The 11,610-nt window shown below is 38.6% G+C and overlaps 1 protein-coding gene across 1 annotated transcript in view; it reads left to right on the plus strand.

Moving 5' to 3' along the window:
* LOC108372144 (altered inheritance of mitochondria protein 3-like) overlaps positions 1 to 11,610 on the plus strand; it is a 39,984-nt gene that overhangs the window by 6,729 nt on the left and 21,645 nt on the right. Inside the window, exons 2-4 of the mRNA XM_017627794.1 lie at positions 6,106 to 6,801; positions 7,266 to 7,370; positions 7,509 to 7,612. Coding sequence (XP_017483283.1) covers positions 6,106 to 6,801; positions 7,266 to 7,370; positions 7,509 to 7,612 — 905 coding nt within the window. The remainder of the gene's footprint in view (positions 1 to 6,105; positions 6,802 to 7,265; positions 7,371 to 7,508; positions 7,613 to 11,610) is intronic.

Consider the following 11,610-nt stretch of genomic DNA (forward strand, 5'->3'; position numbering starts at 1 on the left):
ACATCTCACTTTTTATTGAATTGTCTTTCAAAAAATAACGTTAAATAAACAAATTCTTTTAAGAATATATNCATCAGGAACGTTCTAAAGAATAAGTAAACAAAAAAGTTTATTCCAAACATTCAGAATGAATAAAGAAATGCAGCCACTATGTGCATGTGCATGGGCTGAAATTTGTACAAAAATCGGCTCACACACATGTGCATGTGCTTAATAACAAACAGCACACACTTTTCTGCGAGTAGAGTTTGTTTTCCACTTATGCACACACATGTGTATGGGCAGTGAGTGCAAGTTGAATGTGTTTCTGGCGTGTGTGTGAGCAGAGCATGTGTGTGCAAATACGAACCCTGTTTTTGTACTTCTGCTTGTTGTAGTATTGAAAACTATTTTTCAGGTTCGTGAAAAATCTTTCGATAAAAGGAGCAAAATATTAAACACAAATTGCTTGGACATGATAAGAATTAGTATCAGAAACAGCTAACAGGTATAGTGAATACCTATAATCAGCAATATGTACAAAATCGGACTGGTTCACTTTCCTGTGGAATCGACCATATGTATGCATAGATATATATCGTCACCTGAGTGGAAGATCAACTTATCTGGGCAGCCAGTTCGAAAACGCCCTATCTCAGAAAACTTTTCAAGAACGCCATACTTCAGAATTTGATTGAAAAACACCCTATTTCAGAATTGGATTGAATTCTATCTCAGCTGAAAATACATTGAAAGTGTGCTGTCATAGGGCATTTATGAATCTGGCCTCAAGAGTTTTATACGAAAAATGTTATGATAAGTTGAGGATTTTTTTTCTCTCACAAAACTCATAGAATTGTCCAACAGAAAAGTAGATTAGAATATGTTTCAAAAGTACAGCTGAGGTGAACAATTTCCGAAGGTGTGAGGTGGGATATCGATCTATCGACGTTCAATATTGTCTCAGGTTGACGATAAGGACTTTAGAAAAGTTCGAAAGTCGTAGATATACATACATATTTAGTACATCTAACTAGTCCTATATACTAGTACATGCATGTGAGATATTTATAGGCCAGTCTGCGCTAAAAATCTTAACGTAGGACTTGTACCTTCGGCCCTGATGGGGCTCCCCTGCTTTGTTACAATGCAGCAGAATGAATTACGGGCACATGGGCACAGCATAATTATTTAGTTCTCGCCTATAAATAGCATTCCTCGCTCTGCACGCCTATTGGAATGACAGATTTGTGGAATCTGATTAACATAAATATTTACAATTGTTAAAATTATAGAGGAGACTTTCATGAGCAAAGACTAGTTGGAGCTGGCAAAACCCCTAAGTGAGTTTAATATTGAAATCAACTTAGTAAGGCTTATATATCGCAATTTTTGCGACAGAACTGTGGTAGCGAAGTGAAGAGTGCTTTAAATTGTACACATATGAATTGCAGATAAGACTGCTGCTGAAAATAATTGTCATGAGAATAGGAAATCACTCTCATGAGAAGGGACATTTACGCTCATCGTAGAGCAGATGTCAATTCTCATTACTAATTAGGTGGTGAGGTTGAGAGTTAATTCCTATTCTCATGACAATAATTCTCATCATTTACCAGATCCTTAAGAGCTGTAGTTTCTTTTTTAACCCATCTTTTAGGCGCTCGGCAAACTTTTGAAACTCTATTTGATACCTGAACTAAATCTGCTGCACTTTTTCACAAGCCTCCGAGGAGGGTGTGAGGGTAAGGAAACCAGTAAAGTTTAGACCCCTGTATTTCTGGAGTCTGTTTAAAGGACCACTGAATATGTACTAGAGGACTGCATGAATTCATTCAAAACGGCTTATGAATTATTCGTATACAAAATGAATGAATGATTTTGGCTTCAAATTTTTTCGAATTTTAGTGAATACGTGTTCTGATATGTGTGTTGACACAACAATATTCAAACATAGTGAAAATAAGTTGAATTGAAATATGCGATAATTTTTTGTATGTTTTTGTATATTTTTTTTTGTATTTAAGTACATATTTGTATTTTTCTGTGTACCCTTTAAGTCGGTTTAGTTGAAGCATGGCGACATCTTCGAAATGTAAATTTTCATGGTCGATCTGTTAGTTGTAGATAATAGGCAATCAACTGAGCCTCTCAAACTCACCAGGCCACTATCTCCGCCCACTTTTGTTATATGTTTGACTCTGAATGACTCAACTGCGAGTCAGACGCACTGTCTATGTTGCCTCTTAAATTCATAGATGTATTAATTGCATTCATTTTAAATTCGCACAACTCTTAGCCAACGATAAGACGTGAGAGACTTACCAGTCCTACAATTTCGAAGTGTCAAAGCACAAAACCGTAATAATTATAAAACCAACAATAACACTTGACAGGATATAAAGCGTTCAAGACCATATGAGCACTTGCGCATAATTTTGAATATTACACTTATATATATGTATGTACATATATGTATATGTGAGTGTGTGGGTGTGTGTGTAACTTATGCGATTCACACGTCAAGGCATTAACATTTCGTCGCTTTGAAGTTAAATTTGCTGGCTAAAGGCCTTCCGGCGGCATTGCCACATACGCACGCACGCATGCACGCACACTCTCAGACATCATCACCTCAAGTGACGCCATTATGTGGCATTGTGTGAAAACTTTGCCAAGGCTTTGGAGCTTTCTCTAATTAAACAGTCGAAAACAAAGCAACGGCAACAGAAGGTGCTTCAAATAACAAACAAACAAATGCAGATATGCCATACTTTTGTGCGAGTACATACATATGTACATATGTATGTAGGTATGTTTTTAGGATGTATGAAAAGCATGAAAAGCGCGCCAAACAGTGTGAAAAGTGCTAATGTGTGGCAATGTGCGTGCAAAACCACACGTAGATAAATACATACATACATACATACATATGTATCCTATGCGTATAGGAGTTTGACTTTTACATTCGAACCTCTGCTACTGGATATAGCCATACCATACAGTTAAGCACTGATTCGAATTCTTGATGCCGCCTGTGCTTGTGTGGGAGCGTTTTTGGCAAAGTGAGGAAGGATTGCTTGTGATTTTAATTCGATTAGACAGAAACAATTAACGTATTAACGCCTCTTTAGTGCAGCGGCAGCATTTTGAATGTTTTGAGAATGCATAGTGTGCGGGTGGACACGTTATGTACATACAAACACACATACATATTCATACATTTTAGCTAATGGGAAATTTTACATTTTAGTTGGCGGCTAATTTTACGCCACGTTTAATCTTTTGTGTGCACCAACCACTACGAGTATTTGCACATTTTCGCGAGGATTTATGAATTTGCATGCAGACAATTCATTTCATATTTCACTACATACCTAAATGAATGTAAATATGTACATACATATGCAAGTATGAACATGCCAACAGTGTGACTTTGTACGAGACTGAATTCGCGACATTTGTACGCTAATGAGTTTTTAGTTTAAGTTAAATGGCTGCGAAGTCGGACTTGCATTAATTAATTACGGTGGCAAGGTCCTTTCGCGAAATGAGAGATTTAAACTAGAATTACCATTCCATACTACTAAAGTCGAGGATATCACATACATATAAGTTTTGGTCACGATTGGAGTCGGCTAAGATGTCTTCATTGGGTAAAGATTTGCTTTCTACATTTGAGAACCACCCTAATGTATCTATATGTATGGAACATAAGTGGACCCGTATTTTATTATTTGGCAATCGGTTAACATTTAGCCGTGGCGCCGATACTTTGTGGGAGTCCATGTATTTCATATGGGGAAAAGCATTTTTTCGTAGAATTGCTATAAAATCTTTAAAAAGAAATATTTTTTGATCGAACAAGAATATTTCATTTCAAAAGATAGTATTAGGCGCTACTACCATCACCAAGTTTCTAGATGTATTCTATGCACTGCTGCATAGTGCCTACCCACTCCAATAAATATTTTTTTATATAAATACATACAAACATACTGGTTTAATTCCAAAGTTTTTCTTATTACTTTTTTTCTAAAACCTGCCTGATGCGGTTATGAACACATACAATAACAAATTTTCGTTAACAATCAAAAAATTTAAGACAAGCTTTTATTAGTGGTGAATAAGAAAAGAAAAATCGACCCCGTACCATCTAACGACTAAATTTTATTTTATTTTTTAGTTATATCTTTTCATTTAAGTAATGTACGTTTTAAATATGAACCAAAACGGACTAATACGAGGTTTTCAAATATCTCGACACCTGCGCCACTTAACGCATTAATACGTTTTGCATTGCCATCGGGAATTTGGTAAAACTTGATTGCAAGGTTTGATTACACACAGGTGAAACTCGATAATGGCTTGTAATGAGTAATGTTAAATATTGACGCCTGAGTAGAGGATCGACCTATCTCGGCAGCCAGTTAAAAAACGTCCTATCTCAGAAAACTATTCAAGAACGCCAAATTTCAAAATTTGGTTAAAGAACGTTCTATCTCAGAATTCAATTGAGAAACGCCCTATCTCAACACATTTTCAATACACTTCCAAGTGAGATAGGGCGCTTTTGAACCGAATTCCAAGATAGGGCGTTCTTCAACCAAATTCTTAGATAGGGTGTTTTTCAATAAAATTCTGAAAAAGGGAGTTCTTGAACTGGCTGCTCGAATAGATCAATCTTCCACTCAGTCATCGATATGCATTGTATTTGAAGATTTTTGAAGGAAAATATTCTTATTCGATTATTTATTTTTTACGATTTTACAACAATTCTACGAAAAATGGTATTCAAAATACAAAAGAAAACAGGTCTAATTATTTTAGTTTACCAAAATTCTAGAAAATGGCAGCAAGAAAATTCCAAAACTTAGATTTCCCTGTGTACCACCCTAATTCATAAAGAAAATTTTATTGAAGCAATGGTGACTAGATATATAGTGGTATTTTTTTCAGGACGTGTCATCCAAGAACCCGACAATTCTAGCCCTATCTGAAGACGTTTTTTCAGGTTGATTGTGATAGCGCACTACACTCAAGTGGTCCCTTTGCCATTTTGTTGTTGAATTTCGGTACTGCCACTAAGAACAACTTGATTGGACGTTTATTCGCTCTTTCATTCTCTTCATTATGCCCCCTATATTATAGGGCCAATAGCATCGCAGGCTATGATATTGTATGAGAAACACCTGAACCAAGTACCCTTCTTCTGTGATTCCTCTGACTCGGAGGTATTTTTTAACCGGCCCGGTTCTGACTACGGAGTACTTCGGGTTTCCTGCTGCTAGAGATAAGCTAGAGATAAGCTAACACATACTCAGTTTTCTCCTGCGAGAGCTGGAGGCCATACTTCCTAAGCCACGACTTGACAATTGATTTCTTATTGTTCGCTGCATAGTTAGAGCTGCACAGTTCATACGAATATCGATAAATAAAATTCTCGCAATAGCCACTTGCATACTTATTTTCGAAAATCGAGTTAGTTTCTTAAAATTTATTGCTTTCAAAAATGTTTTTTTTTTCTTTTACTTGCAGAATTCATTCAGCCACAACATATCTGGCCTTACCTACAACAGAACTTTATTCACCATGCCCACTTTCCACATCCCGCTTTTCTGACACACCACCAGCACACACATGCCCTACCACATCCACATCCACATTCTCACCTCCCGCCACACCATCCACACCTGCCGACACATCAGTTGAACCCCATCATCGGCGCCGCCAATGGCAATAGTTGTCAGCCGCAAACCGCAGCGTCGTCGTCGTCACCTGGCAGCACAATCAGTGATAGCGACAATCACTCCACCGGCACCGGCGGCAGTGGCAGTGGCAGTGGTAGTGGCAGCAACAGCAATAGCAACAACATCAGCACGACAATCGATGGCCGGCCATATGAAGGTGTCGGTGGTGGTCACAATGACAGTGCCATCGAGGATAATAATAATCGAAGACTAAATTTGCCATCGGCTCAGGAAAAACAACAGCAACCACAANTTCATACGAATATCGATAAATAAAATTCTCGCAATAGCCACTTGCATACTTATTTTCGAAAATCGAGTTAGTTTCTTAAAATTTATTGCTTTCAAAAATGTTTTTTTTTTCTTTTACTTGCAGAATTCATTCAGCCGCAACATATCTGGCCTTACCTACAACAGAACTTTATTCACCATGCCCACTTTCCACATCCCGCTTTTCTGACACACCACCAGCACACACATGCCCTACCACATCCACATCCACATTCTCACCTCCCGCCACACCATCCACACCTGCCGACACATCAGTTGAACCCCATCATCGGCGCCGCCAATGGCAATAGTTGTCAGCCGCAAACCGCAGCGTCGTCGTCGTCACCTGGCAGCACAATCAGTGATAGCGACAATCACTCCACCGGCACCGGCGGCAGTGGCAGTGGCAGTGGTAGTGGCAGCAACAGCAATAGCAACAACATCAGCACGACAATCGATGGCCGGCCATATGAAGGTGTCGGTGGTGGTCACAATGACAGTGCCATCGAGGATAATAATAATCGAAGACTAAATTTGCCATCGGCTCAGGAAAAACAACAGCAACCACAACAACAGCAACAGCTGCCAACACACCTGCAACAACAACAGCAGCAACATTCGGCAGCACATCAGCTGCAGTCCCACATGCCGCCTCACCACTCGCCGCTGCCCGGCCAACCGACAGGCCACCAAGTGATAGCAAAGCCCCTGCCCAGCCGCCCTACACCCTTCCTGCCGCACAGCCTGCAACATCCGCATCTGCATTCGCTGTTGGCGCACTGTCGAAATCCCTATATGAGTGGTGAGTATTGTTGTTGTTGTTATTATTGCATACGTACATATGTAGATGTCGTCCAACTATGAGTGGTGCAAATAATCGTACATGCTCGTTCGTATGTATGTATGTAGGTAATTGCATGGATAGGAGCATGACAATTGTGGGCATTTGCCGCATGCCGCAATTTGTGGCATGGCAGTAATAGAATTTGACTAATGTCTGCAACTGGTGTTGTTGCACTTGTCAACACATCGCCACACGTTGGTGCATGCGGAGTGTGTTTGCGTGTGGCGCATGCAACAATTAAATGCAACAGTAATCTAATGATACAGCCACAGTCCACTCCACTCCACTCCGCTTTTCATAGGCTCCCACTGCGCTCGACTATTGTTGCATTGTTTGAACAAGTAAACGCCACTTCCGTTTCCGTCTCCGCTTTCAATGTGAAAACTCATACCTTCACCTCTCTTACTTTGCTATCTTTGCAGTTGGAGCACAAGTGTTTCCCCTGCCACCTGGTCAAGGCTTCCCCTGGGCGCATTCAACGCGTGGCAAACCTCGACGAGGCATGATGCGGCGTGCCGTCTTCTCCGGTAAGTATTAGGGGGGTGGCCTTAGAGCTGAGCAAAATATTAATTATTTTACATTTTCTTGTAATTTACATTCGAATATTTTGTGGCTTTGTGCTTTATTGATTGTGGTCATTTTGATTTATTTGTATTGTTGCATAGACTCGCAGCGCAAGGGCTTGGAGAAGCGATTTCAGCAGCAGAAGTATATTAGCAAGCCGGATCGCAAGAAATTGGCCGAACGACTGGGCTTAAAGGACTCTCAGGTTAGTACAAAGACCATTTCAGATACATCGTATGTATGTTTTTTAATTGAGTATTTTGATAAAAAAAAAATTTATTGATTCCTATTTATTCAAACTGCATATCAACATTTCTTGGAATCACATTAGTGCAATTAAAAAGCAATAAATATTCATTTTCATTTTGCCAGTAACAAAGTACGTATGTACGTATGTAGATGTGTATGTTCTTTGTAGTCACAATAGCAAATAAATATTTATGTGCTATGCATGTGAACATATATGCACACTAGGGTGGTCCTTACAAATCAAATGAACAATTTTTTCACCCTCACCTTCTAAATCGGTAATACCACGGTCCCGGATATCACAAATAAATTTTGGTCTCGATTGGAGACGGTTAATTCGTGTTGCACAGGGTCCCAAGTTCATATTCTACTATGAGAATAAAAAAAAAAATCAAATTAACTTTTTTCATCTACTACCGAAAATCGATACTACTAATTTCGAGGATATCACATACAAATTTTGGTCACGATTGAAGTCGTTCATGACGCCTTCATAGGGTAATCTGAACTTTGACCCCTGCTCTTCGACTATAGAAAAGTGTGCTTCCAATATTTAAGGACCACCCTAATGTACATACTTACCCAGCTATGTGTTATCATTTTCTGCAACACATTTGATTGAACACTTGCTTATGAATTATACTATTGTGCTCAATTTCAAAGGTTGACAGCAAAAAACTTAATGACTTAGTAATTTTTAATTACACATACCAAGTACTATTAAGTTGTAATGCGCTAATATAAAGATTGTTATGATTAGTTTTGACGACTCAGCGCAAACTGAAATTTAACTGCTAACTGGAAAATTCATGAAAATAAAAAAAATTTGATTAGGGTTGTATGCCTCTTGAATCAATATTTAAGGGAATAGCGGTTTCCTCATAACAAAAGGCATCCTAAGTAGGTCACATGCTCCTATTTGGCCAAACAGCGACCAGATCCGGCATCAAAAATGTTAAGGCTCATTGTTGTGAAACAGCAAAAAAAAGTTCGCCAAAGAGGTCTTGGGGAATCAGAGGAAGTTCCAGTCATAAGAATTGGGTTGTTCATGTTACGTGGACTCGACTGTCGCGCCAACGGCGTAAGGGGTGATAGTGCTGTAGAATTAGATTTAGCGGTCGAAAGATCATAGGTATTTAATATAGGAGTGAGAGGGAGAGTAAACCTTTGCTAACTGTTTACGGCAACCTTCAAGTAAATATTTCTATATCGAGGAATTCTGTCTTTCTGTCTTTCTTAGTCTCCCTTGTCGCGCTCAGATCCTATGCTAGGAAACATATAAACAGACTTTCCATAACACTGAGTTCCTTTACGAGGAGGAAGAATTGAAAGCCTAACCCCGTCAGTGCGGCAGTTTAACCCAAACTAAACCTCAGACCGCCTCAGTTCCTTATTCAGCTCTGAAAGTATTCGATGCGCTACCTATTGGTGGTGGCAGAGGAAGGCCTCTTCTGTGCTGAAAAGATGAGGTGCTACATGGAATTTTCAATTAGCGTCTGTTAATGTTGAACTCCAAAATCCAATGACCGCCCAAATAAAGAAGAATGCGACCCGCTGCTGAAGAAGTAACTAAATTTCAGCGAACCCGAAAGAACCACTGTTACAATGAGGAATGTCAGGGAGATAGAAAAACGTGAGTTTTACAGCTTCAGTTGCTGGCTGACCCGCAAAACACCCGGACATTCTATTAGAAAGTTTAGTGATTTACGGAAGGTTTAAAGACCAGAACGAATTTCTGTAAGACAAACACGGCGAACCAGTGACCGATGTCTAGAGCATGCTAATATTATGAAGACAAAACGTTGCCATACTGCCAAATTCCACTCCAACTAGTGGAGAGACGGAATGGGGGATGACGAAGTCAATCAACCACAATTTGCCAAAAGTGTAGCCAATTGTCTCTTCAGGCCTGGTAAATCCACAACACGCCAGAGTTGGGAAAGTCTTCGAGACGCTCAATACTAAACGCGGTTTAAGACAGGGCGAACTCCCCATCTTGTGACTTCTTTAAGCTGATATTGAAGAATATAATAAGAGCCACCGAACTAAATCGGTCGGAAATAATATTTTGATGATATCGACATATATTACTTAGCTGTCTTAACTGAGCTGAATGAGCGACATCGTCATAGAGCAGCATTGCTCCAGAAAGTATTCAACGCGGTATCTACTAGCGGGAGGGATTCTTTATCGCTAATTGTAGGGTGCTACCTTTTCTGTTGTGTGCGCGCCTAAGATAAAAGTCTGTTAAATGGATAACATATGTATGTATGCAGGGTTCTTCTTTGGCCACACTATAGATTAGATAAAACTTAACCAAAATGTAAATTCGAGTGAAACTTGAAACGTATCCTTTATTACGCCAGGCTGATGGCATTTATCGATTTGCATAAATTTTTTGAAGCGAAATTTCACTTTCTTATTGGGATATTTAACCTTTTATTTTGCTTTCCGCACGCCATTTCGTTTCGAGTTATTTCAACATAATGGCTGTTGGAAGTATTGCAAAATTTACTCTTCTTGGGGGTTGTACGCACATTGTTGTTATTGTTGGTTGTTTATTCTCACACATTTTTGGGCACCACCCAATACTCAAATGCGCAGTCGCTTTTCTTTGACGACTCGCCGGAGAGTATAATTACACACACGTAGACACAATCAAAATTGAGAGCAAAGCGCAAAAAGGACAATAAGTAACGGCTATGAAGACATTATTTAAATCAATTTAAATACGTACATAACAATGCAGATGCACGACTACATACATATACATATGTGTGTAAATAAATAGTAGATACGCATTTATGCGCAAATCAACTAAAAAGTTTTGCGGGAAAGTAAATAAATAAAAATGAATATTTTAAGGATTTTATTTGAAAAGCGATATCACTAAAAAAAATCATGATTTAAATTTACTCCAAAATATTTGTGTGTATTTGTATATCTCGTACATACAAGCGTATCGCATTTAAATAATAAAGTTGGAAATTGGTAAGGATATTTTATTATACACATTACCCACAAGTAAAAATAAACAGTAGGCGAGCAGATAGTGTACGGTAAATATACGTTTTATGTATGTACCCTGAAGGAAATATTTATCCAATTGCTCAAAAAATACAATCTATACTAATCTATACTAATTATATAAAGAGAAGTCCCTTTTTTTTGTAACAGGTAATCTCGCGAACGGCTGGTCCGATTTTCATGAAATTTTGCATACAAATAGCTTTCGGTAACCACCATGTTTTAGGCTAAACAAATTTTACTTTTTTCGGGTAGGTGGGCCAGGGACCGGTCTATTCGAAAAAATCTTATTATAGTCCAATTTTCTTAAAATTTAGTACGTAAGTAGCTTTTTAGCATATATTAGCATATATGACCCATTTTTTCCGGGAAGTGGTCCAGGAACCGATCTATTCGAAAAAATCGAATTTACGGTCCGATTTGCTTAAAATTTGAGGCGCAGGTAGCTTTTTAGCATGTATTAGCATATGTGATAAATTTTTTCCGAGAAGTGGACCAGGGACCGATCTATTCCAAAAAATCGTATTCGGTACGTAAGTAGTTTTTTAGCATATATTAGGATATATGGTCAATTTTTTCCGAGAAGTGCACCAGGGACCGATCTGTTCGAAGAAATCGTATTTATGGTCCGATTTGCTTAAAATTCGGTACGTAGGTAGCTTTTTGCCTGGATAGGCTTATAGATTCCTGTTTTCCAATTTTCATGCAATTTCGAATATAAATAGCTTTAAGTAACGACCATATCAAGGGGCGAATTCGTCGCTAGGCAAGATTTTTTTGCGCCAATCAGAAACAACGGATACTGTCAATTATAATATATAATATATCTCAATTAATATAATATATCTCAATTAATATATATTTAGAAAGCCGTTTGTTAGTTTTCGCAAGGCTCGAGAGCGGCTGAACCGATTTTTTTGAAACTGC

The sequence above is a fragment of the Rhagoletis zephyria genome, unplaced genomic scaffold (assembly GCF_001687245.7).
Source record: "Rhagoletis zephyria isolate East Lansing unplaced genomic scaffold, Rhagoletis_zephyria_1.1 Rzeph_scaffold_05485, whole genome shotgun sequence".
Classification (NCBI taxonomy): Eukaryota; Metazoa; Arthropoda; class Insecta; order Diptera; family Tephritidae; genus Rhagoletis; species Rhagoletis zephyria.